Source organism: Lagopus leucura, unplaced genomic scaffold (assembly GCF_019238085.1).
Source record: "Lagopus leucura isolate 7727_CA_CO unplaced genomic scaffold, USGS_WTPT01 Super-Scaffold_100024, whole genome shotgun sequence".
Lineage (NCBI taxonomy): Eukaryota > Metazoa > Chordata > Aves > Galliformes > Phasianidae > Lagopus > Lagopus leucura.
Genome location: NW_024962276.1, coordinates 6,869,608 through 6,896,920, shown reverse-complemented (window position 1 = coordinate 6,896,920; position 27,313 = coordinate 6,869,608). Strand labels below are relative to the sequence as shown.

At 51.8% G+C, this 27,313-nt stretch overlaps 1 protein-coding gene across 8 annotated transcripts; it reads right to left on the bottom strand.

Annotated features, from left to right (window-relative positions):
- Window positions 1-362: 362 nt before the first annotated feature.
- Window positions 363-27,313, bottom strand: RPH3AL (rabphilin 3A like (without C2 domains)). 8 transcript variants are annotated; one of them, XM_042879550.1, is made up of 9 exons: window positions 27,221-27,313; window positions 22,750-22,833; window positions 21,807-21,950; window positions 20,741-20,870; window positions 17,681-17,767; window positions 11,540-11,714; window positions 6,911-7,018; window positions 6,616-6,747; window positions 363-1,569 (listed from the first exon to the last, which is right to left on the bottom strand). In XM_042879550.1, exons 2-9 carry the CDS (start codon window positions 22,824-22,826, stop codon window positions 1,526-1,528), a joined length of 897 nt encoding a protein of 298 aa, XP_042735484.1. In that variant the 5' UTR covers window positions 22,827-22,833; window positions 27,221-27,313; the 3' UTR covers window positions 363-1,525. The 8 variants fall into 8 exon arrangements, with proteins under 8 accessions (XP_042735484.1, XP_042735482.1, XP_042735483.1 ...); XM_042879548.1 differs by lacking the exon at window positions 27,221-27,313 and adding an exon at window positions 26,774-26,813; XM_042879549.1 differs by lacking the exon at window positions 27,221-27,313 and adding an exon at window positions 26,544-26,603.

Here is a 27,313-nt window from a genome sequence, read left to right as displayed (position 1 = left end):
AACGCAGGGTGGAAGGGAAGATTGAGCAGGGGCTGTGCAATGCAGAGAACACTACCTTGAGCTGCGGGGTGACAAGCTTTGGGAGGCCAAGGATGACATCCAGAGCTGGTTTATGCTCAGTGATGACATGGCAAGCCTTTCTCTCAGAGGGGCTGAGGAGCAGACCTGTGCCAAGGCACCAAAGAGGGGCAATACAGCAAAGGACAAGTTTCAATGCAGAATTCAATTACACTCCTGCTGTGTGAACCACTGTTCTGTGGCTGGGCTGTTCTCTTTCCCCCTGGAGCCAGTTGAAGGATTTGGAGAGCATCTGCAACCTGGGAATGGGAAAAGTGGTTTCCTGTCTCAAGAATGGTAAACAGTTGTTCCAGAGCCAAAATTTTATTGTTTCCAGTAGTAAAACACTACATAAAAGTTGTAAGGGAGGGGGATGAGGAGGACAACAAAACAATAAAAGCAACACAGCCAGAGTAGACTGAGCACCATGCACTGAGCCCTTCTTGCCCTCTTTGAGCCAAGTGAAAAGACATCAACTGGTGCAGCTTTAGGATAATATTCCAACCAGAGCTACAGAATACAACAAAGAGAATTGCAACAAAGGGAAAGGAGAACTTGAAAACAGGAACCTGGGGGCAGGATCTGTGTCACCCAAAGGCTTTGCTTTCATTTACCAAAGAGCAGAAGCATAATGGAAGAACAGTTGAAAGGACTTTCCCAGCAACATGAGCTGGAAAAGCAGTAGGGGAAGAGTGCTCTGCTGGACCATATTCACTTAGAAAGAAAGTCAAGGATTGATTTCCAATCTCCTGTTAGAGTATTCCAGCACCCGATCTCATTTATCTTCATACTGCAGCCATTTGTAAGAGCATACACTACATGCACACGAAGAGCCCAGCAGCAAAGGAACACTGAACAAAAGAATAATAACCAAGGGAACAGGTTGACATTAACAGGCATGAATTGTTTTTAAATCCATGACTGAAGAGGGAACTTTTTGGAATCCTTCGTATCTTCAGCAAGGCACGGGTCAGATTGAAAGCATTTCATAACTCCTACTTGCAGAGAGTGAGCTTTTGTTCAAGCCTTTAAAGATCTAATTGCTCTAGAAATGTCAGGTAATTTGATTTTTCTCATCAGCCAGGACTCAGAGGGAAATTGTCCGTCCCAGGGAAGCAGCAGGACTGGGGCAGAGCTCTCAGCCTGACTCACTGTGACACCATCACTACAGCCAGATGCTGGAGACTTCCAGGAAAAAGGCACAACGCAGGCCCCTGTTTGCGCAGGAGATTACAAGGTGTGCACGTGGGAGGAGAATCTGCAGAGCTTAATGAGATAAAGTAATTGGAAAGCTTTTAGCTGATTTGGGCAGCCAGCCGTGGGTGTTTGGGGGGGGGGGGGTTTCTCCCACCCAGAGCTGCAGTGCTTGCACTGCTCCTGGTCCTGCTGCATTGCCCACAGTGCAGGGCATGATGACCAGTGGGCTCACTGCAAACTTCACCATGCCAAACCAGAAGCAGGGCTGGCCTCATGGAAGTCCCCATTGGCACCAGGCAATGTCCATAGTGAGGCCTACAGGAGAGGGCAAGAGTTGGGTTCAGGCAGCTCAGTTTCATCTTCACCTCTGTCAACAGCGGGTTCTGCTGTGGGTGCGCCGTTTACCTTCAAAATAAAGACAAACAAAAGTTTGAACGTAGAATCATTCAGATTGGAAGAGACCTCTGGGATTCCCATATCCAGCCCCAACGCACCATGCACAACGGCCACAGTCCTCAGTGCCACATCCCCATGGTTCTCCAGGATGGGGACAACCCCACCTCCCCAGGCAGCTGTGCCACTGCATCACAGCTCGCCCACAGTCGTGCTCCAGCCCCTTCACCTGCTTTGTTGCCCTTCTTTGTGTGAAAAGGAGTGGAGAGATTTGATAAAAGTTATCTGAGATTGCTTTTAGTTCCTTGGTGCCATTTTAAGAGCTTTCTAAAAATAATAATGAAGAGAACGTCTGTGCATCATTACTCTGCACGCTGTCAGCAGTCAGGGCCCATTAAACTTTATTAAAGAAAGAAAAGACAGGCAAATTGGGAAAGGAGGAGAAAGAAAACACAGTGCTGATGGAGCTGGTGTTCTGGTACGTCACTCAGGGCAGACAGAAATTCAAACCTCAGCCCCAGAGGTTTCCAAACAGCACCCGCTGAGCCAGCCCTGCCCCAGCTGGGCCAGAGCAGGGTGGTGGGCACAGGACAGCAGGGCTTATGCATAACGGGATCATTCAGGTTGGGAAAGACCTCTCAGATCCCCGAGTCCAACCCCACCCCACCTTGCCCACTGAGCACTGCCCTCAGGGTCACAGCCCCATGGTTCTTGACAGCTCCAGGGACGGGGCCTCACCACCTCCCAAGGCAGCTGTGCCAACGCACCACTGCTCTTTGGAGAAGTTGTTGCTAACATTCAATCTGAACCTCCCACGGCACAACTTGAGGCCGTTCCCTTTTCTACATGGGGCCCAAAGGACCCTTTTCTGGGTTAAACAGGACACAAATTATGCTGGTTCCAGGAGAGACAACAGGACTGTCTGCGAGAAGCACAAAAACAGGAGCTTCATCTCCAGCTGCAGACTTCTTTCCAGATATATTGAGTGAAATAGAGTGAGACAAGAGAATGAGTCTTTGTCATTCCTCTATTTTCAAGGAAAAAGCCTTCAATTTAAAACTCCATGAAGAATTACAGAAATGGTGAAAGTAATTTATTTTTTTTAAGCGAAGAAAGGCTTGAGAACCCGACTTCAAGGCGAGGCTCAAAGCAATGGAAATGTTTTGGTTCCACCGCTGGAAAATGAAAACATTTTAATTCCTTAAAACGTGGGAGGGGGCATTGGCTTCTTCTGAGGTTCCTATTTAGCAGCGCATTGTACCTAAAGCAGAAACCCTGAATCACTTCCCAGCTCTGTCACTCCTGGAAGACATGTTTTATTTATAAATACAGCGGGATCATTTGGTGCTCTGCAGCACTGATAGGGGAAGGCAGAGACAGCTCAGAGCTTCTCAGCCATGAAGGCACAATTCCGTTTTTTCCACTTGTGGAAGAGGGGCAGCTCATCCTCAGCAGCAGGAAGGCTCAAGCCCACAACAAGGGGGCACAAATGGGGCGGGAGAGCAATTAAAGGGAGAAAAGATAGCAGCAACTTTCTTGCCAAGCACAGGAAAACAAAAGCCACCTCCCCAAAGACTGCCACCAAGAAAGTCATTACAGAAATTACTCTCTCGTTCAGAGCCTAATTAATGCGAGGACAATTTTGTGATTTTTTTTTTTCCCCTGCACGGAATGAAGTAGACTCAATGAAGTGAAATGTCACTTCCTCATCATCCCTGAGGGAGCAAACCAGACATCCGAGAGACAGAAGGAAAGGCAAAGAAGATGGTAACGCTTCAAACTTCAAACACGGCCTGAGAATTCCCTGTCACAATAACGTAGAGCAGCTCTGCCCATCTCCTGCGTTAGCAGCTTGCATATTTATGAGCCAGAATCGATGCCAACCCCAACCAAGGAGGCACTGAGACACAGAGGGAGTGACACCACCTCCTTCCTAAGCCTAATCGATTCCCGAAAGATGGAGCATAGATCTCCCCCCCAACGGATGAGTGCTGGAAGCAGTGCTCCCTGCCCGGCTCTGGGCTGTGCTCCCAGCTCCACGCAGGGGGATGGCACCCCGAGCTGCAGCTTTGGTGCATGGAGAGAAGGGCTCTGCACCCTGGCTGCCTCTTTTCTCTGAGCCCATCCGGTTCTGCCATTGGTGCTCAGCTCTGGCTCTGTTTAACCGCCAGCTGCTGCACCTCTCTTTAAGTATTAATGATTTAAACAACATGCTGGCACAGGAGCAGAGATGGAGAGACTGTGATTTGCACTCAGATGCGTGCTACTAATAAGTTCGTCTTGTGGCTGCTTTGCCACATCGAGGGGAAGTGCAAATAACACCTTTCTCCAGCCCTGCAGCCCAAACTCCCTCATCTTACCCTGCCCACGGACCATCTCAGTGCCCCAGTGACCACCCATGGGATTCACCCACCCCTCTGAAAGTGCCCTGCAGTGGGGAACCACCAAAGAAGAACTGCAGGCACTGCCCTGTGCTCCTAATCAGCTCCCTGCAGCAGCCAAGCCCCAACCCAAAGCTGTAATCTCCATTAAAAGCTCTCCGTGGGCTAATGAAATACATCAAAATATATGGCTGGTTTCTTTGTTTAATGCTGTTTAATTTTCCCTTTTGTTAATAAAAATGTCGTAATTAAGAACAGGGAGGCTTTTGCTCTTCTCCCCTCAACTGCGCAGCTGAAGAAAAAGGAGTCTCTCCCCATCCAGGCAGGGGCAAGGAAGGGAAAAAGGGAGAACAAGCATTTCTTATCTGCAATTTTCCTTCTCTTCATGATAACAGTCTGCTGCAAAACCAGTGCACGACCTCCCCTATATCCATCCACCCATGGTGCTCGATGGAAAGGAAGACAGGAGCCACAGAAAGAGGAAGAAGAGCCTCAGAGCAGGCACAGCGCTTAAGGTTGGAGGGCACCTCCGGAGGTCTTCACCTGCAGGAATTGGACCTTCACCATGAGAAGAGACAACAGGACCCAGAAAACAACGCTTCTGAAAACAAGCAGTAAAACAAAAACCAGCCCTTGGCAGCTCCTCAACTCACTGCTCCCTTCTCCAAGTTTGACTCAAGGGCTGAGGCTGCCTAAATCCCGGCGCAGCGCCGACAATGAGTCACTCCATGACAAAGCCCAGACTTCATTACCTGCCTCACCAAACCCCAGCCGGAGCTGGAGCACCATGCTGGAAACCTGCAGAACTCTTCCTCACAGCTCCTTGTCTTCCCTTGGCCGTGTTGGCTGTGTGAACACACTGCTGTCTCGGCCTTTGGGCCCGAAGAGCTCAGGACTGTGCTTGCAGCATCGCTCCCCACAGCCTCAGATTTAAGGGTGCTGAATGGTTCTGCCACATTGTGCTTGAAAGCAGAGGTGAGAATGAGAAGGAAGAAGAAAAGCACTGCCAGAGCAACACCTGAGGTGCTAATACAAAGCAAAAGCTGCTCCCCAGCTAGCACTACAAAGTTTCGGAGCCAAAAAGCAACAGCAAGATCTGCCTTTAACATCCTTGTGGTGCCACATGGCACGAGGTGTGATGCACCTCCACCTGCAGACCCTGAGCTGAGCAGCCTCTTTACAGCAGCTGAGACATAAACAGCCCCAGCCATAATGAAGCTCTCCACCAATATTCTGGCTGGTTTAACCTTTTCCTCAGCAGGATGCCCTTTGCACCTCAGGGACTGTTTTAACTGGACTATGTGATCATCACAATTTCCAGGTTTTTTAACATACATCCATGCTGCATGGCATTTTAGCTCCCTCCTGCCAGCAATGAGAGATCCCACTGGAAAGCACTGACTCCTCCTGCCAAGCTTTGCATAAAAGGGCCTTTTTTTCCTGAGGAAAAAAAAGGCACTTTGTGCCTATGAGACAGTGTTTGCACTGTCATGGCCAGACAGCAGCCAGCTTAAGTAGCAGGAAAGCTCCAAAGTGCTGTACCTTGTACAGACAGCATCCAGAACAGCCATCACCTGCATCACAGCACAGCCACACAGCACCACGAAGCAGTACATCCACATAGAGCCCTCTGTTGCACAGCACAGTCCACAGACCACCACTCCATGGGAACCTAAAGCCAGCAAGGGCTTAAAAATAAATCACCAGTCTGGGGCAGCACTGTAATCCAGAGGATGGATGGAGCAGAAGCACCACTCAGCTGAATTGCTTTGCAAGAAAAACAACAAAAAAAAAACCCTAAAATTAAAGAGAACTGCAAATCTCTGAAATTTGCCTTCAGTTGAAGGCTATTCCTTGCAGGCAGCGTGGGGAGGGGAACCACAGCTCCACGTTGCACTGAAGGATAAGCCTGCACTCTCTAATCCAATTTACACCCCAACACATGCAGCACAAGAAGGGCTCGAGAACAAAGCAGTGGCAGCTCACAGGGTGCAGGAGCACTGGAGGGAGCAGTGCTAAATGATAACTTAAGGGGTTTATGGAATACATTAACAGGAACTGCAGAGAGCACATTTGCATCTCTTTCAGCTGCTCCAGATCAAATGTGATGGCAGCTCTGCTCTCGCAGTCACTTAATTGTTCCAAGGTTGGCAAGGGGGAAAGGTGTCTTATTTTTTTTCCCCCCTTCACTGCAGAGCTCTGCAAGTAGCCGTGCTCAGCTTTAAGAGCTATGTAACATTAGGAAGAATTTCCTTCAGTCTCATAAAGCTGCTGGATTTGTGCTCTGCTCCAGTAGCACTCAGCTCTGTGCAGATGCGAGCTCCTTGCAGGGAACAGCTCGAGGCTCCTAGTGCTCCCTGGGCTGGCTGCAGGAAGCTCCAACCCTGGGCCATTACTCATGTTGTAGAATAGGTTCTGCACAACAAGAGGAGGGAAGGAGTGAGCTGTAACACCGTGACAGTGCCTGACACCAGCACAGCACGGAGAGGTGATGCCAGGCCACAGAGGTGCACCTTGCAGAGGGCTCAGCTTAGAGGGACAGCAGCCCCCAGTCAGGGACAAGCCCCACAGGGGATGCTCTGCTTACCTGGGCCTCTGCCGCCGCTGCTGTCGTGCCCATCTGCTGCCTGGTCACTATGGCAGCTCTCTCCCTGCCCGCTGCCTGCACTGCTGTGGCTCCCAGACACCTTCATGGGATGGCCAGGCTCCCTGGAAAGCACTGTGGGACACAATGGAGAGAGGGTGTTTAGCAGGGAAAGAAGCAGATGGGGCCAGATCTTAAGGGACCCACCAGCAGTCCAACCCATTGCTGCTATCTGAGTGATAACGGGCCAGCCCCATGCAGCCAGTGGCAAAAGCCACATGGAACATTAGCTCCTCACCCTGTCCTGCTTGCTGCTTTCCTCCTGGAGAGTCTTTTGACCCTGCAGATGAGGGCCTGTCCTCCTGGCTGGAAGAGCTGAGCTCCGAGTCGCTGTCGCTAGAAACCACTGTGAGAAAGATGAAGGGGGAGGAGAGGAGAGAGACAGTTATTCACAATGTTCATAACACTTACCAAGAGGGTGCCAGATGGATCCAAATAAAACACGAACAAACGCTGACTCGCTGATCACATCTCCCTTGCTAAAAGCAGCACTACCTGCAGTTCTTCCCCAGCTGTTTGTGCTTCCTCTCAAACGTCAGGCACATTTTTTCCAGATGATTTACAGCTCAGCAGCACAAACCCTAGCAGTGCCAGCACCTGCAGCAGGTGTACACACTGCCAGTGCTCCCCTCCTGGTCCCATCCAGGATCACAGGCAGCACACACTGCTCCCACTGACATCAGAGAGTTGCTTCCTGCTGCAGTTTGCAGCCTGGTCTCAGTGGTCTGTTCCAACTTTAATAACTCTATGATTCTATGCTAAAGGCTGGGCTGGGTAGAAGGCAGGGTCCTGGCTCCACAGCAAGAGGATTGACAGTTGGTAATTCAGGCTACAGATCCAGCCCTGGGCTCCTCCAAGCTGCAGAACCACTGCAGAGGCTCCAAGATCTATAAGGCACCAGGTAAATACAAAGCACGTCAAACAAGAAAACCCCACAGTGATGACACGAAGAACCCAACCTTATCAGCCCATCCCTCTCTGCACACTGCCCAGAGCTACATTACTCATATGCCCCCCACGCAACGGCATCTCCTCTTCCTCAAGGAGACTCTCCTCCCATTCCAAGGTCTCTCTGTTTCCATGAATCCCAGCCCTATTCCTGCTGCTTCCCACCGTCCATAGTTTCTACAAAGGCTGACAGCTTCATTTAACCAGATACAACCCCGAGACCAGCAGCTTGCTTCCACTTCTCCATGCTGTTATGTGAGCACCTCTCCTCCTTACAGATAACTGGGCTGCCAGCTGCTCAGTGCAAAATGAGAAAGGTGTTTCCCAGCAGCTCCTGGACTTTACTAACAGCCTGATCTCGGAACAGAAGTGCTGAGGCTGAGGATAGAGGTACCCACTTTGCCCCTGCACTGTGTTACTGGCACAGCCTGGATTCACACTGCTGCAGGGCTGTGGGTGCAAGGGTAGAGGTGTCAGTTCACCTCTCTTCATCAGCATTAAACTCACTGCATGCAGCCTGCTGAGCTGCAAACCCTTTACCACAGCCCAGGGCACGAGAGCTGCTATTCTTCCCCTTGCACAAGCTGTCCAACACTGCTGCCAAGCACCTCCGCTCCTGCGTTCAGTCAGCAATCTGTACTACACAAAATATTTTATAAAAGAGAAAAAAAACCAACACGTATTAATACTTAAAACAGTGCTTTTCCAGAGTTACCATCTCTGAGGATATTAAAGCCAGCTGCCAGCGTTATTGCAAACTGTGATGGATGCTGTGCTGGTGTGCAGCTCCCTGTGCACGGGGTGCTGTGTGCTGGGGACAGGCTGCTGGTGCCCTACTGCCAACCCCACAGCACGGCCTCCTGCCCCCAAGCACTTCACACCAGAGCAACACTAGCAGAGCCCTGGCACAGACAACGAGTGCGTACCTATCTTGCTGCTACAAAACCCAAACCTCAGCTGCCAGAACCATTCCATTGTCCTACTGCACAATTCTCTTGGCACTCACAGAGTCACAGAACTGTAGGGGTTGGAAGAGACCTCTGGAGATCACCCACCCCAACCCCCTGCTAAAGCAGGCTCCCCACAGTAAGTCACACAGGTAGGCATCCAGATAGATCTCGACTCCAATCCTCTTCTTTATTTTTTGCCCCCATCGCTTCCCAACAGCTCCTTCCTCCGTGAATCTTTTAAAAAATGCTGGAAGTCAGGATTTATTTAGAGAAGGCCCCAATGAATCAATGGAGGTGACTTTAGCTGCCTACCCTTCTGCCACTCAGCAGTTCAGAGCCATCCAGCACAAGAGGAGAAAGATATTAATGACAAGGAGGAACCTGCATCACAGGAGCAGCCCTGCCTGCTCTCATTTCCCTTGCTGCCAATAGAAATGTGTTTTACCCACTGCACTGGTGCTTCCCTTTAAGGTAATTTTTCTCCCAAAGCTCCCAGACCTTCTACTGGCACTTCCCAGAGCCCAGAAGTCGTAAATCTGCTCTTGCAGCAGCTGCTGATATATCAATAGGAGTCGTTGGGCGGCTGTACTTATAGAAAACATAACAGATTTATTCCTCTCCATCTCCAGCTGATGGGAAAAAAAGCTCATAAAAATAATAATAATAATAAAAAAATCCTAAAAAAGCCAAAATACAGCTTGCAGCAAAAGCAATATCCCCACAGGGCCGGGTCACTCGTGGAACAACTCCCTCCATTGCACAGCTCAGCCTCCAGCAGCACAGGGAGCAATGGGGACAGCTGGGCTGGGAAGGCAGCACCCAGTGAAGGGAGCACTAAGCTGGGGTTCAGCTCTTGTGTTAAATGCATGCATCTGGCATGAGCGTGGCTGCACGCAGTCCTCGTGCCAAGCAGTGCAATGGCTTAGGGATCATGCTTCCTTATTTTCCTATTTCCATGCAGTTGCTTCCCATCCTCCTGCAGAACTCAGAGCTCGGAGCCCTGCTGCTGGCTGCTCCCCGTCCCGCTGACCCGGTGCAGAATCCCACCCACATTCCACCACATGGAGCAGAGCTGCTCCCCAGCACCAGAAATATTACTGCTATTCTCCCCACGACAATACATTTGTGCCTTAACTAATAGCAGGGTTCCCATGGCAACTGCTTGTTTATTACAGAAAAACTCAAGGCAATGGCAAATCCCAGCGTTAGCGAGCGCGAGAGAAATAATGGGTGTATAAAAATAAAACTTCTTCCTGGTGGGCTGGCTCTGCTCCCATTAGGCACATTCTTGCAGTTCCTCAGTCCTGTGCAGCAGGCACAGTGGGGAGTTCCTGAACCTCTCAGTGCTCCCTTCCCCAAAAAGAGGCACTTAGGTGTCGTCCTGCCCCCGCTGAAAGGCTGCATGTGGAGGGACATCACTGCTCGCCTCTCCTGGGCTTGCCCGTGGACATCATATAACCATTAAGGTTGGAAAAGACCCCTCAGATCCCCAGGTCCAACACTAACCACCCCACCATGTACACTGACCTCAGTGCCACATCCCCAGGGTTCCTGAACACCTCCAGAGATGGGGGATCCCAACACCTCCCTGGGCAGCTATGCCATTGCAGCACCAGTCTTTCTCCTAATATCCAACCTGACCCTCCCTGGTGCAATATGAGGCCATTACTTCTCCTCCTATTGCTGGTTACACTGCTACATCACATCCACATGGAGAAGAAAGCTTGCCCTGCTCATCACAGCCAAAGAGCAGAAGTCCCAGTGCTGGCAGGTGCAAAGAAGAGGTAATATGTACAACCTCCCAGCTTGCATATCCCAGGGATGAATTACAGCCATCAACATCCGCTGGAAGCCATCCAGAGGACAGGAAGCCTAGTAGAGAAGGGCAACAAGGGAAGAAAACACCATAAAATAAACCCATAAATCGGTATTATCCCACCCATAAAACAGCAGCCAGTCAAAACTTGGAGCACAGCAAGAAAGACATCTCAACACTCACACCAAACCTTACCAAAGGCAGCTGTGTCGTCCCCACCTGCACCTGCCAACATGTACAGGAAGGCATTCCCCCAAAACAAGGCTCAGCTACAACTCAGGACAAGTCTGGGCTCAAGATCTTTGACCCGTGGTGTTTTCTTCATCATGTGCACAGAGAACGCCTCATCAATCAGTTCATTTGCTAAGACAGCCCCTTCCAAGTGTCTCCTGGAGGGAAGCACAACCATCTATTGTTGATCTAATTTGCCTTTAATTACAAAAGTTACAATCGGGTTGGGAGTGCTTTCCTAGCTGGAGCCTACAGAAAAGCCTTGTAAACCTGATCCTCTGGAGCCCTGTCTATTAAAAGGTTATTTCCCCCTGCAACACTGATAAGATTTAGCTTGATGTGGAAGAGTGTATGCAGCCGGTACACCAGAGAGGTCTTCTCCAATTGAAGGGGCCTAATAGCAAAAGACAGAAGGGGAGACAGGCCAGCCAGATCTGTTAATGCACACCAGCAAGAAATGAAGAGAAATCAAAGCAGACTGGCAGCAGCTTTAATTCGGCAGCATCCATCCACCGCTGTGCTAATGACCCTGAATGCTCAGCTCCTCAATGCCGTGCTGCTTCCCCCCAGCTGACTCCAGGCACAGCACTGGAGTGGGTGTATGAGCAATGACAGGGCGGACAGATGGAAGCGAGGGGGGAGAAAGGCCCTACAAGGCAGTGCTGTGAATGGGATCCGATAGGGCAGCGATCCAAGATGCCACATGCGATACATCGGTCTACTTCAATCAAGGTCTACCTCAAAGAACAAGGATGGGAGTGCTGGAGCTGATAAATCTTCAGGCTTGTCAGTGCTCCGGCCCCAGCCCTGCACAGGGCTAAGTTAATCAACAAAGCTCACGTAAAGAACAACTCGGCTGCAAAGCTCAGCCCCCTCCCCAAAGCCTCCACTCTTGGCTGATCTCAAGGAGCGCACGACCAACCTTTGCCCCTGGCCCAGGTGAAGGAGCGACCCGTCGCCAGGCTCCCTGCCTCCAGCACAGCAGCCTCGCTCTGCCAGGGCTGCGAGGGCACCTCACCAGCTCTGCTGCTGCTCTTCAGAGGTGCGATGTACTTGGGCAGCCCTTTGTAAAACCACGCGCCGGACCTCTTCCAGACCTGTTGGAGACAGAGACACAACCAACACCTGAAGCCATGATGAACAAGTGCTGCACTAACGAGCGTGCCTGAATCCCCCCAGAACAAGAACAAGAAATAGTCTGATCCTGCAGCCGAAAGTGAGCTGAGAGAGCTGAGCTGTAATATTTCTTGTAAGAACGCCCTCTACTCTTCAACTGAGTTTTAATGTGGCTCATGATGAAAATGCTCTTATTAAGTCTATTTAATACAAAGCCTGCTGACAGCCAAGAGGAAGGGGAGAAGATGGCAGCTCAGACAAGGAGAAATGGTCTCCAAAAACGCAATTCTTTTGTGCCTTCCAGCAGTCTAATAATAAGCTAATGAGGCAGCCAGGGCAAAAAGAAGTTAATATTACTATTTCATGCAAGGGGTTAGAAGCCTTGTACTTCTGTTCAGAGCAGAGGAGATCATAAAGGTTTCTACTTCAAGTTCTCAAAGCATTTTATATGTAGCATCACCACAATGGCAGCAGGTACAAACGCAGATATCCCTAATTACAGCAATAAGTTTGCAGCTTGCATTTTAACCACAGGGCTTAATCAAAGCAGAGGGCAGCGACAACACCTGGCGCTCACCAACAGCTCTTTCAGCACAGGCACAGAAAGCAGAGCACTGCCATCACCATCTCACTGATGGGAGGAGATCACTCAGCAGATTGCCTGGTTCCTCCTGCAGAGCCATCAACACAGAGAGCTGGAATGGTCGGGGTCGTGAAACCCAGGTGAAAGCGACGCGCACACGGAGCAGCGCGGTGCTGCAGGAGGATGCGCGGTCCCTGCAGGGCAATGCTGGGGAGGAAGCAGCCTTTCTTGACAGTTGTTATTCGAACAGACCTTGCAACATCTGTAATTTAATTTGAAGCACTGGAGAGACCTATTATCTCCAGGCGAACTACAATTTCAGCAGAACATAAAACCAATCAGACACAGCGAGGACTGCGGTAAGGAAAGGTTGGTCACCTCCAGGTTCTCCCATTACCCCCACAAAGCGAGCCCAGCTAGAGAAAGAGTTCAGTGATACAAAACACCCAGCTCTCATCCAGTAATACCACATCGATTCCGAGCATTCACTTCCAATACTTCGCTCTCATTACAGCAGTACTGAAGTTGTTCTGAGATCAGTTCTAAAATAGCTGCAGCTTTAGGGAGATGCTCTCCCCTGCAATAACTCAGCACATTGCTCCCTGCAGGTTTCCAGCACAACCCCCCCCAACAACAACACACGGTTCCAGTGCTGTTCTGCACTTGGGCACGCAGGTTGGGTTCAGCCTGCATCCATCACAACGAATCGATGCCACTGACTGCTCGTGATGCTCGTTTCATTGATTGCCAGAGTGGCCCAACAGCAAAGCTCCTACTTGATTTTAAATTAATACATCTATAACAGTGCTTTGGAGTCCTGTTTATTAGCAGGTTTGCTCTTTGCAAGGAGAAGAGTTTTGCTCTCATAAGCCCTTGACAGAACAAAGATGTGCATCAGTGCCATCCTAACCCAGGACGCAGAAGCCTGGAGCACAGAGGATCTTCCCTGCAGTGGTTCAGTCCTTCAATCCTGCTGCTTCCCAGCCAAGCACAACAGAAATCCATGCTAAGTATTGACTGCCTTCAGGCTGCTGTCCTTCTGCCTCCCCCGACGACTCATCCACCCAAAAGCAAAGCGTGGGGAAGAGGAATTGCTTGAGCCAGAGATCCTCTCTGCATTACTTTGAACAATTCAACAGCCATGACAAGGCTGGAGAGCTCAACACATTTTGTGACCCCAACAACACCCCATCACAGCTGCACCAATCCACCAGCACAGCCACAGGATGAGGCTGCATGCTGGCAGTCAGCAGCAGATGCACACTTTATCCAGCACTCTCAGCACAGCCTGCAAATGGAAAATCACCAGGTCCTGCTGACACCCCGCTCAGGGCTCTGCAGAACTCTGCTTTCCCCTTCCTCTGAAAACACGGGTACTGAACAAGCCCCCAACCAGGCCCAGCCTTCGGGTTGCCATACACCACAGAATCGTTAAGGCTACAAAAGACCTCTACAATCACCCAGTCCAACCACCAACCCAACCTCGCCGTGCCCACAGACAACACCCCCAGCTCTGCAGTCCCCATGCAAGAGGGAAGCCACTGCTGTGAGTTCCTGTGGGCTCTCTCAGCAGAACAAAGCACACCTGCAACCCAGGAGGACACGGTTGCCATTGCCCTCACGCAGCACATCCCACCCACCCCGCTGCCACAGCTCCAAAACGCAGCAAACCGCTGGCAGGGAGAAAGAGAGCACGCTCCTCAGCCTCGCTATTTGCATTCATCTGCCTTTCCATAACACAGAGCTTTCCAATTACATTATTTACAGCAATCTGTTGTCAACTCCCACATTCGGCACTTGAGGATGAAGAAAATTAAAAGGCGGTGAAATTGTTTGGGGCTTTGTTTCTGGAATAGCAGAACGCGTTTCACCTCTGACCCCAGCGCTCCTCCAGCAGCAGTGCCTGCCGTCCTCCAGCCATTTATCATTCCTCTCTCAATCACACTCTGGTTTTTTCCCCTGTGGCTCTGTTCTAAGGACACTATTTCGAGTCGACCCACTTGCTGCCGCCCCCCAAAATAACACGGCAGGCTACTGATGAGTCCTCTGAATTGCAAGCAGGTGCACATCCATTCCACCCAGAGCCACCCGAAATAAACACTCCTCTCCATCAGGAGGTTTGTTTGGCCATACCAGGCAGGAATAACCCTGGGCTATGTTGCTTTATGATGTTCAAAGTGTACAAGGGAAAAGGGAAACCCTGGGGGCAAAAGGGGAGGAGATGGCTGCTTGTTCCAGCACAGTAATCTTCCTTTCCTCTGCACGGTTTATTTCGATAAACCCAGAGATGCAGCCAGCCATGAAAATGTCATTTAGCAAAGGAGAAGAAATTAAAGGGAAAATGAAGCAGAGGGGCAAATTAAAACTTTAGCAGGTCCCGAGAGCTGACACGTTCCTTCATATTTGATGGGGTTTAAAAAAAGCCATCTCCCCCCACCCTACTTAAACTGCTTTCATTATCACTACAATTTTGGATGTGTCAATTCAAATGTAAATGTGTACGAATGCTTCCAAGAGGGTTTTAATTACGATGATAGCATCGCTAATTATGGATATGAAAAAAGCCCGTACATGAAGCGGTGGTTCAGCGAGGTGCTGTGCACAGCCTGCTATCAGCCAAAACATGCAGCAAACAATGCATGCCTGACCCTCCACAGTCAGTCTCCAGCTAGGCAGAGAAAGGTGCAAAGCCAAGAAAGGCGATGCAGCACGTAGGGAAGAAGGAAGGTCCTGCCCCTTTGAAAGCAAACATAAAATGGATGGAGTTTGCTTCTTGAGCAATAAAACACAATCCATGGCAGTGATAGCTCTGCCACACTCAGAGGATGTTGCGAAGGAAAATGCCCTGGAAGAACAAAAGTGTTTTTTCAATGGATGTTTCTGCAGGCAGTGGGACAAGCGGTCTCCTCTCTCCAATAGGCTGCTCCTGGCTTAGCAGTGGCTCTGTCTTATTTAGAAGTGTCTGCTGCCCCTGGGGATGTTCCCTTTGCCAGCAGGCTCTGCCAGGTCCCAGCATGGTGACAGTGCAGTGCTTTCCCTGTGCAAGCACACATCACACCGGGCAGCTCCAGTGCTACCCAGTGCAACGTTTTGCTTCTGGATGACTGGGATGCAGGCAGCAGGCAGAATCCATTCATCACCTCCACTCTCCAGAAATCAAACTGTCAGAGCAACTTAGCTCTCACTGCTATGCAGCACAGCCTTCCCAGTGGAGCTTTCCAAGGAAACAAAACAGCAAAGAACACTTTGGAGCTGCTGAGGCTGAGATTCCCAACGGGATCTGTGGGCATCGAGCACTTGACTCCCACTGAAAAACCGATGTAAACAACTGCCTGTTACACTGGTCTTTGTTTGACCCAGGTCACACACTGATGGTTTAATCACAACTGAAACCAGCACAGATTTTGTCCGCACAACGAAGGAGCGAAGAAAATTACCATGTCACTACATTTTCACTAGCTTCAGCCAAGCCTACAGGGATAAATAACAACAAGATGGAGGGATGAGAGCTGCACGCTTTGGCTGTTAGCTAATGTATGTGAACATCCAACACCACCACCCTGCCTTTACATTCTGACTTGTTCCAGGGGATCAGCTCTCCACGTTCGGTCTCCAGAAAGGCAATGCAAGGTGCAAAGCCAAGAAAGGCAATGCAATGCAGAGGGAGGGAAGGAGGAAGGGCCACAACCTGCTCCCTCGGTGCATGGCAGGGGCTAAAGGGACAGCTGCAGTCCAAGTGGTGGGATCACCTACCTCAGAAAGGTGACAGCGGCTTGCTAATGCATCACACGACCCCAGGTGTTTTTGTGGCCTCCTGTCTGGATCCCAGGACACAAAACTGGGCCAATATCCCCTCACCACAAAGCAGATTCAAAGGCCAGACAGAAACAAGACTCCGTGATCCCAAAAAAAGCAGGTGTCCATCTGCACTCGTTGATGGCAAATATAAACTTCAGTGACAAGTGTAGCCAAATGGGTTTGGTCCAGAGCAGATGGCAACACAAGGCAGATCCAGATCACAGCAACAGACAGAGACAAGGAAACTGTGGTGAACACAACAGATATTCTGCATGGACTCTGTCCTGTCATGGCACCCAAAATGGCTTCATGGAACAGCCAGGCCATTGCAAAGAGGGAAGGAGACAGACCTGACCTGACCTTTGAAGCAATCAGAATAAGACAGACAAAGCTGAGGGCTGTGAGGTAAGATGTGGGTATGTTTGAGGCTGTCTCAGGGGGAAAGTTCCATCCATTTTCATTACAGAAGTGCTCTGGCCATATCTCTGAGGGTTACCATACCCTGACACGGCCGCACATAGCACTGGATAATGTTCTTCTCTGTCTGTGGCTGCTCATTATTTTTATAAGGAAAGTGGAACAAAAGAAGAAGAAGAAGAAAAAAAAAGCAATTATACATTGGGGACTGAGGAAAAAAATACAAAAAGAAGAAATGAAGTAATTTTCAGTTCCATACCCATCTCCCAGCACAACACTGCCCTGACCTGCCACACTTCAGAATGGCCATCTGGATTACACAACATCTGGATGAGTCAGTTCATTAAGCAATTAGCAGCACCCAGGGAGCAGGATGCCCTCTGTTTGCCCCAGCCACGCTGCCACCCAGCAACCAAAGGTGGGCACAGCCCTCATCCTACCTGCACAGCAGCTTTCCGGGTGCTCCCACACAGATCATCTCCTCCTGTTTAAAACCTGAGCTCTGCTACGCTCCCACAACTCCTACAGAGACATTCTCTGCCTCAAACACCTGCAGAAATGATCTCACTGCACTTCAGAAACTGACGGACAGGTTTCAGGAATAGCTGCGCTGGGTGGATGCTGGAGGACCACGAGGGGTAAATCCTTCTGTCATCACCAAATTCAGCAGCTCCACTGCAGAGCAGCAAGCCCTGGGGCTGGCTGGCAGAGGAGGATGAAGCAGGCCATTACTTATGGCTGTGTAAAGTCAAGGATGAAGGATACAGAAATGCAGAGACCTGCATTAGACGTCTCACAGGGTGGCGATAGGATTTTACAGGAGGATTTGGGGGGGAAAACTGAGCTGAAAGCTGCAATTGAGTTATTTTTAGAGGGACAAATATTGCAGATGTATTAAAGAACCAACGTTAGCCAGGTTTATTTGCATGGAGCCAGAAGGAAAACAGCGTGGCAGCAGAAGGCAACAGCCTCTTTATAACCACAGTAGGGAAACACCACAAAGCAATACACAGGGCAGGGTCAGTGCATTTATTCCCCATATCCCATCACAAACTGTCACCACCCTGTGCATGGCCTGAGCCCAAAGACCCCATCCAAGCCTCCATCCCAGTGCAGCCCACGCTCTCTCAGCACAATGCTGCATTTTACCTCTCTTTGTTCACTGCAGATCTTGCACAGCCAAAGGGGACGTTTCTGGGCTCCAAAGGTTTCGATGCCACATTTGGTGCAAACTTTCTGAAAGAAGGAGGGGAAAAAAAAAGGTGGTGTAAGCAACACCCCACATCCATACAGCCCTCAGCAGAGGAAGGCTGAGAAGCACCTGCCCCACCAGACCTGCTCTAATACATTCCTTAAAGTAAATAAAATGGCACAGTTCTCTTATTCATCCTGGATAAACGCATCCAAAAAGATGCTTCAGATCTATAGGGGTCCTTGACAAAGGCAAACCTACAGCACAGCCCTTGGCTGCGGGTGAGAAGAGAGTCGGACAGCACAAATCAATCCTCGCAACCTACAGACACTCCCAGGGCCTTTTCTTTTTTATTCCTCCAAATCCTAAAACCCAATCGCTGTGGTGAGGAAAGCAGCTGCAACCAAGCACAAAACGAGCACAAGTTTGTGCAAAACCATAAATCCTCTCTTCCCTTCCCTACACACAGCCTGAAACCCCCTGGCTTCCCCTTGCTTTCAGCAGCTTGGCAGTATTGATTTGTGGCTGCCGAGGCAGCGGGCACGGACGCACGTTGCCTGAGCAGAATGCTTGATAGCAGCACATGGCAGCTTATTGCTGCACGAGGGAACTTTCACATCCTCACCAGCATTATGAGCCATTTACAGCCCCAATCACCTCATATCATCTAATGAAGCGGATGTGTATCAGGCTTGGCTTGCAGTGGGGAGAGAAATGGGATAAATTCTTTGATCCTCGCAGAGCAAAAGCTGCTCGCAGCCTGGAAAGCAAAGCCTGGCTTAGAGAGTCGATGCCTGCGGTGCTTTAGGAAGGGCAGAGGAATAAAGAGCAGCCTAAGTGCTTTGGTGCATAGATATTCAACGTGGTGCTGCCCAAGCCAACAAGCGCAGGCAGCAAGCGGTACTGCAACGATCACCTTCACAACTACCCCAAATTCTCCCCTTTTCAAAACAAAATCTGGGGGAGCACCTCAGCCATAAATACACCCTCACAGATCCCGATCCCTGCACGTATAGGACATTCAAACGCTCCCTCTAGCGGGAGCTTCCAAGTGCTTTTACTCCCAGCCATAAATACCGAAACCTCCAGCACGAAAAGAGGGCTCTCCTCCTCCCTTCCTCGCAGCCTAGCTGGAAAACTGAGTGTCACCCACAGCCTCAGAAGACATAAAAAGCAAGGGCAGTAAATACAGCCTTATTCCTAATTAAACACAAGATAAAGCACTTTCTTCTCCTTTTATATGTGGACCTGATACCCTCTGCACGATAAACTGCACATTATGCTCTAACTACTGCTAATGTTAACACATCTGTGTTAGCAAACATCTTTTTCTTGCCATAATGCATTTATTCCCAAGGTAATAAAAAAACAATATTAAAATCATTCTTCATTTTGACCTATAAATGCAGAAGCAGGAAGTGGCACTTAGAAAATCCATCAGGCAACAAGAGCTATAGAGCCCCTATTCAGCAGACGGGATTCATGGAAGATAAGTCCTCCGCTGCATCTCAGATGCATCATTACAGCAGTCCCTGTCATTGGGCTAAATGGGCTGCAATGACTTTCCAGTGAGATGGTAAGAGAGCAAAGCTACCAAGAAAAATACCAACTTATAAAATCCATAGCTTATAATGCTAAAACTGCATCAGTGATGGATACTGCTGGGCTGGGGATGAGCTTTAAGTACCAGCCCACTCTGCGTGCTCTGCTGAAGGGTGGTATGCTGTGGGCTGACACCAAAACAGAGAGGGGACGAGCCCAGGGCACCCCGCAGCTTTTGCCTCCATGCATCAGTGCATGGGGCTCGCAGGGCAGAGGTTAGCAAGCGCTGCAGCAACATGACCTAGCTGGCTTCAGGTGAGAGCAGAACGGCCAGGGGAAGGAGGCAGGAATACGGCATATCCTGTTATTCTGCATGCTTGAAAAGCAGGAAGCAGCCAGCCGCCTCCTGTCTGCCCAGCAACCCTTTATTCTCCCCAGGCACGTCTGCACAGAGCCCACGCTCCTCTCCAAGAGCTGTCCTGAAGCTCCCCTTTATGCCAGACCCTTTGCACCTCTGTACCTTCCTGCTGCTTCCTTTCCCAGCCCTTCCTATAAGATCTGCTTTCCTCCCAGCTGAGGACCCAGGGGTTCAGAACTGGGCGTTTGCCACTGCCTTAAGTGTGACCCTGTGCATAACCCCAGCCTCAGCCACTTCTGAGAGCAGGAGCCAGCAGACTCAGTCCAGCAAAGGCAGCAGTGCTCACAGCAGCATGGATGGAGTGATGCTGGCACCTCGCAGGAGCTTCTCCATCAGAGCTGCCCAACGTGGAGCTCCCAACACATGCCAGTGCATGGCACAGGAACAAGATACACTCAGAGCATCCACAGGATGTCTCAGTGATGGGGTGAGTGGCTTAAGTGAGAGTCCCCCTAGCTACAGTTCCCCAAGGACCCTTCCATCCACCCACGGGGACCCTCACCACACTGAGGCAAAGCCACTTACAGAGACATCTCCCCTGGCAAAGATGGCCTTCAAGTGCTGGAGAAGCAGCCTCCCAGCAGAGGGAGGATCAGGTGGTTGCCTTGGAGATCATCATCTCCACAGCAGTGAGGCTTAACCCCTGCCTGCCTGGGATCCCAGGCTGCAGCGCAGGGTGTGGGGAACACAGCATGCTGATACTCCAGCATCTGTACAGCCTTCCCACCAACACACCCCACCACCAACACACAGGGCAATTCGTGTGTCAGGGTCAGGAACTTCACACCAGTTTAGAACATCAATCATAGAATTACAAGGGTTGAAAAAGACTTCTCAGATCCCCACCATGCCCACTAACCACATCCCTATGTGCCACATCCCCACCTTTCACAGGCCAGGCACTCCAGGATCGTGAGCAATGAGGTAAGCAGAGAAAACAGCTTGACAGCACCGACCCAGTTATGCAGGACTAAGATGACCCCACAGAGCGATCCAGCTCGCCACTTTCACAGAGCCCTGCTGGCTCCAGGCAGGATCCCCTGGTGAGCAAACCCACCTTTTTGCAATCCTGGCAGAAAACTGACGTGCTCCCCAGCAGCCCCAGCAGCTCACTGCACAGCAAGCACTGCGACAGGCCATTGCCCATCGCGTTCTTCCTCATGTTCTCCAGCCGCTCCACCAGGCGCCTGCAGGGAACAAAGCCAAGTGGAGGTGATTCCAGATCTACAGGAAGAAGGCATGCCAAGAACCTGCGGGTGTGTTGCCCCACTCAGCCTCCTTGTGGGATTTTGGGCCTTTTGCTGGGACTGAATGTGCTTTCTCTTCAGCCTCTGTACTCAAGCATTTCCTCAGGCTTGTTATTAGGAAGTATTTTGCTTTTGGAAGAGTGGTGCTGCAGTGGCACAGCTGCTCAGGGGGGTGGGGGAATGTCCATCCCTGGAGGTGTTCAGGAACCGTGGGGATGTGGCACTGAGGGAGGTGGTCAGGGGGCACGGTGGGATTGGATTTGGGCATCTGGTCTTTCCCAGTCTGAATGATTCTGGGATTCCATGAGCTGGCTTTTAGTCTCCCTGCTTTGGGCTGACTGCAGACCCAGCTGAGGCCAGATCTCCAGCAGGACTGAGAGCAAATAGAAATCTGCAGCAGCAAAAAGGGAAAAGGTGCCAGTAAATGAAATAGTTCAAGCTAACAAACCCTTCCAGAGAACTCAGCCAAGTAGAACACAAACCCATTCACTGCTCCAGGCAAAATCCCACAGGGCTGCTGCTGTAGGCAAGGGAAAACCCGAGTGTGCTGCCAGGGATGGAGCCGTGCTGTCCACCAGCAGTGATGCAGCTGCACAGCTCTGCATTTCCCTGAGCCCATTCCACAGCCACTGCCTCAGCAGCTGCTTTATCACAGGCTGCATTCAGTGGCTGCAACCACAGCAAGCCCCAAAGCTCCAGGAAGACATGGGAAACCATCTTCCAACCTTCCCAGTGTTTGTTGCCTCCAAACAAGCAACATGGCAGGGGGAAAATGAGCTGAAGGGATGCTGTAAGGGCTGGAGGCTGAGCTCAGACACTGAGAGAGCTGCACCTCTGCCTGTACTGTTCCCATAGGGAAGGAACAAGCAAAGGTACCCGATGCGCTGCTGCTCCACAACGTCCAGCTTCTCTGCCTTGCGGATGACTTCCAGAATGACCTCGAGCTCCTGCGGGCTCAGAGCCTGCATCTTCCTCTGCTTCTCTGTCTGGAACGTGTGCACTGACCAGCCTGTCTGGAGCCTGTGGGGAGGTACAGACAGAGAAACTGAGCTGTGAAAGCAAAACCCAAGCCCTGCTATACCAAGTCATGCCCACCGACCACATCCCCCAGTGCCACATCTCCACGGTTGTTGAACATTCTCCAGGATGGTGACTTCCCCCTTCCCTGGGCAGCTGTGCCACGGCAGCACTGCTCCTTCAGACAAAAAATCTTCCTAATACCCAACCTGTCTTTGCAGCGATGGGCAGCAATGCCAGGCACCACAGAAGCCCTCAGCAGACTGCAGAGCACAAGGACTACCTGCACTGTCTTCCTTCCAGCGCCTGAAGCCTTTAGGAGCTTCCCTCCACGCCTATGTACAAAGCTGACATTTCTCCTTGGCTCGCTCGGAGCTTTCACAGCTCAATTAATTACCGTTTAGTAGGAGTTTAGAGGTCACTGGCTGAAGTCAGGGCTGCTGGCAGAATGCAGGGCACTATCAGGCCTGGCTGTTGTAATGAGGCACTCAGGTGGAGGCAGAAGCACTCAGACAGCCATGGAATGACCCATAATTTTCCAGCAGCTGACCCCAGTGCTCAGCCAGGAGCAGTAGCAGCGCCAGAGAAGCAAAGCATCTGAGTAAGAAATGCAATTCTGGCACTTGACTCATCTCCATCCCTTCATCTTTAGGTTACGCAGTCATTTAACTTCAGGGGAAAATAAGACCGAGTGACAAGATCCTAAAACAAAGGAGCACTGGGGGCTGCTACCAGCTATACGGAGGGTGTATGTATACAGCTGCAGAGGTGCTGCTCTTCCCTTCAGCCAGCTGGGACTCACTTGGCACGCAGAGCCAGCTGCCGGTCATTGGGGCACACCCAGGGGCCGGTCCCACTGCCAAAAATCGTGTCGGCCATGGCACACCTGGAAGGAGACAAAGCACCGTGAGGCACAGCCGTCCCAAAGCGATGTCCCAGAGGCGACCCGCTGGCGTCACACGCCCGCAGACAGCAATAAAAGCATGCCATCATCTCCATGAAATACGCACCAATAAATAGCTCCTAACGCTGCACCCAGACAAAGCTGGGAGCTGAGATTTTATAGCGCTCTGCAAAAGGCCACGGGCTGTCAGATCCGCTGCCATTTTTCATTTCAAAGCCAGAGAAAAGTGTTGTTTGCTACGATCTCTGCCCCGTCACCTCCGGAGCCCCAGCACTGCGGTGGCTCTGAAGGACAGGAGGACGCGGCGCTTGCTGGGTTTTCACCCCTTAATTGGGGTAACAAGCAAAAGCCCACGCAACGATCAGCACAAACAGTGGCAAGTCGCTCCGTTCATCAAAGCTGCCGCTGTAAGAGCCAGATATTTATAACACAGCCTACAATAGCAGCTTGTTTGCATGTGCTGCAGGCAGCACCTCTCCCAGCAGCGCTCCTCCTGCGCTCGCACCGGCACCCAGAAGGGCAGCCGGCAGATTTCAGCACAGGCACTGCGATGCACCGAGCCTTCCTCCCACTGGATCAGCTCCCTAACGCATACATTTCCAGGTATTAATACTTACCTTCCCCAGAACAGACACATGCCAGCTTTGAAACCATACCTGCTGAGCAGAGATAACGCGCTTAATGCTGTTTGGCAAACAACACATCAGATCCAACAGCAGCGAGTCCCACCACCTGCCAACCGCGCCGTAATTCCCAAGAAAACACATGTTCCAGCCTCGATTCACAGCACACTCACCCGGCGCTGTGGCTCTGCGCCTGCACCCACGCCTGCTGCTGACACTGAGCTTCCGTGCCAGGCACAGAGCCCTGCAGCACACACAGCCTTGGCCCTTTTATAGCAGCAGCAGCTCGTGCAGATCGATCCAACCCTGTGCTGCAATCAGTCCCGGCACAGAGCGCTGACCTGGGCTGCACAGCACGTGATGCAACCCATCCTGAAGGGTCAGCTCTAGATCACAGAACTGTAGGAAGGGACCCTTAAGGCTGTCTGGTTCAACTCACTGCAAGGCGCAGGGACACCTGCAGCTCCCTCAGGAGCTCAGAGCTGCTCCAAACCAGCCTGCCCTCCCACTCAGGCACACATGGAGCAAAGCACAGCCCATGCACCACAGTGCCCAGCACCTAGGGGTGCCTGTCTAGAAGTCAACCCCAGGACAGGCACGTTGCTGTGCACACAGGGTGAGAAACAGCTGAATGCATCCTGCCCTGTTCTGCAGAGCTTTACCTGCTCCAATGGGGCTGAAGGCAAAGTCAAAATGTTGCTGGCTCTGCACTTTGCCTCTGTGAGATGCCCAGTTGGATGCAAGTGCCTCAGTGGAGGAAATGAGAACACTATGGGACTGCAGGCTCTGCTGGGGGGGAACAGGAACAGCAACGGGGTTGGAAAGAAAGGAACACACACAGCCACAGGACTGCTGACACCAGAATGGGGACAGCACAGAGCATCCTCCCTCTTATCTCTGTCCAGGACATGGAGTGCAGCACAATCAGCCTAATCAGAAACACTGATAGCAGAACCACACCAGGCTGAGGAGTCGTCTCCATGGTCTGCATTCTTTCCTTCCCATCATCCTGTGACCTGCTGAACAGCCCTCCACCTGTTTGCTCCTTTCCCTATGATGGAAGAAATCAGGCGGAACAAATCCTCATTAAAGCTGTGTGCACCTGGCTGTGCTCAGCAGTGAGCCAGCAGCATGAGGGGAGGGGGAATGTGGAACCACACCACTCTGCAGCTCCAACAGGGAGCAGAGGGGAAGCAGAAGCAGGGCTGTGCTGGTGACAACCCTGCAGTGTAGAACTGGAAGTCTCTTCCTGCTGGGCAGCCCTGAGGGATGCTCCAGGTTCACATCCTCCTCCTCAAACGGTGACTACATCACAGTTAAAGCCGAAAGGTTTTGCTGACATTGAGCTGCCTGCGGGTGCCCACAAAGCATGAATTCCTCACAGCCCTGCAAACACCACAATGCCCTCCACAGACCCATCAAGAGCTCCCCAGCTAGTTTTCACGGCCTGGTTATTTCAGCTAAGCAGCTCGCAATCTGTTTTAATTTGTTTTTATAGGAAATTAATTAGGCAATTATTTTTTCTTTTAAATACTTTAAAATGAAACAAAAACGAAGCAGTGGCACAGAGCTGAGCTCCTGCTCCCCAGCTGCTGTAATTACCTCTCCTGCTTCGAGCTCACGGCTTCCCCCAGGACCACCACACACATCAGAGCCATCCCAGCCCCACATCCCTTCCAGCCACTCCCGCAAAGACGTGCTGCAATTACTCTCTGCTCCGGCACCAGACCCCATTATCCCCATAACCTTAGCAACTGAGCGAGCATTCGTTCCAGTTGCTATGACAGAGGAGAAATGAGAGAGATAAGGGCACCGGGCTCCATGGGTGCAGGAAGGCTCCTTTGCAGGACATGAGGCTGTTTGAAGGCAATGAGTGGTGTGACTGTGCCCAAACAAGCACCAGCCTCAATCAGGGCTTTGCTGCTCATACAACACAGAACAGTGGAATCTTTAAGGCTGGAAAAGACCCCTGAGACCCTCGAGTCCAACCCCCACCGTGCCCACTGATCACATCCCTCAGTGCCACATCCCCACGGCCCTGGGACACCTCCAAACAGAGCACATGGGGAATAAAACAGAAGGTTCCATGCCCCGCAGCTGCTCCCCAGGCACGGCAGCAATGGCAGAAGCCCAACTGCATTAAGACGGCGCTTATTAAAGACATTACAAAGCAAAATGCCCTGCAGGTCCATGCCAGTCCTGGGAGGGGGAAGATAAAATCAGCTCTACAGGAAAACCGGCACACGGCACCAACGAGCCTGTATTAATGAGAGGCACCCATTAACGTGGCTGCTTGATACGTGGTGAGCCACAAAGGAGCAGGCTCTGCCCAAGCAGATCCACTCATCCTGCAGCCCGCAGTGCAGGGGAGGGCAGCCAGGTGGGTCTGCAACGTGGGTCCATCCGTACCCATCCAGCCTGAGCCCTGCAGGTGCTTTGCTTGGTGCATAATTCATGCTGCTCAGCTCTTTGACTCACGTTCTGGAGCAGCCTGACCTGGCACAGGGCTCCGAGAAGCAAATTAGCATCTAAACGGCCAATTAGAGAAACTAATTTCTCTATGCTGATGCACTACCCAGCTCAGGAGGCCTGGGCAGAACCCGCAGCTCCAGCCTCGAGTTTCTTAGAAAGAATTGGACGCAGACGGGAAAGGCAGAGCCAAGGAACCGTGTGCCAACCCCCGCGGTGATCTTGCAAGAACCAGGAACTGCCCTGCCAGCCGCTGGCTGAGGCGGCCACGGGCTCTGCCGCTGGTGAAATGCCGCCTGAGCATCACCGAGGTCGCACCGCCCCGCTGAACGCGACTCCCATCCGCCGCCGGGGCGAACGAGAGGGAACCGCGGACTTTGACCCAGAGCTGAGGATGTGCGCAGACCCAACGCCCCGGGACCGGCACAGCGCGGCACCCAAAGGAGCAGCAGCGGGACGGGGCCCGCACGCGGCCGCCCCCGAAGCCCATCAGCCTCACGGGGAGCGCTGCCTCCGGCCCCGCACCTCTCGCCCGTTCCCCAGCCCTCCGCCGCTCCCTCCCAGCCCCGTGAACGTCACCCGGCCGCGTTGCAGGCGCACTTGGCAGCGGTTTACGGGACACCCTCCCGCCCTCGGAGCCTCCTCCCAGCAGTAGCACGGGGTCCGGCACCCCGCCCATTCCCCGCGAAGCTCCGCCCGAAGTCCCGCTCCCAGCGCAGGGGTCAGCCCCACCACCCGCGGCTCCGTCCCCTCCCGGAGCCTCCATCCGTCTGTCCGTCCGTCCGTCTGTCTGTCCGTCCCCGCGGGGCAGCGGCACAAACACAACGCACCTGCACCGCACCGCTCCGCTCCGCGCGCCCCCGTGGGCAGAGCGCCCCCTGGCGGCACCTCGCCGCTGCACCGCCCCGGAGCGGAGCGGGGCGGGGCTGCGGGGTGCGGCGTCGGAACCGGGCGGGGGATGAAACGCACCTGTAGGGAAAGGGGGAGGGCAGGAAGGGAAGTGAAGGGGAAGGGAAAGAAAGCGAGGTAAAAGGAAAAAGAACCGAAGTAAACGAAGTGAAGCCAAATAGTAAACAAACAGAACCAAAATAAACCAAGAGAACCAAAATAAACAAAAAGAAGGAAGCAAACCAACCCTACCAAGCTCCGAAGGGCGGAGCGTGCTGGCTATGTGCACGACTGGGAAGTGGCACGGATGGGGCTCTGTGCAGAGCTCTGGGCTCGGATTGGGGTCGGAAAATCGGATTTTGTCACAATGAAAGGAATTCATGCCGTACCTGGTGGCAGGAGGTGCATTGCTTCAGTAAAATGTCACCTGGGCATGCTTTTCTACCAGTCCACCAGCGGTCCACCAGCTGCCATTGCAGCCC

Excerpts from the sequence above, each read along its gene's own strand:
- RPH3AL (XM_042879544.1), bottom strand. The coding sequence starts at position 22,946 with ATGGAGATGATGGCATGCTTTTATTGCTGTCTGCGGGCGTGTGACGCC. Across the intron at positions 21,951-22,749 it reads CAGCTGGCTCTGCGTGCCAA|GCTCCAGACAGGCTGGTCAG; the intron begins GTGAGTCCCAGC and ends ACCTCCCCACAG. Across the intron at positions 11,715-17,680 it reads TCTGCAGTGAACAAAGAGAG|GTCTGGAAGAGGTCCGGCGC; the intron begins GTAAAATGCAGC and ends TGTCTCCAACAG.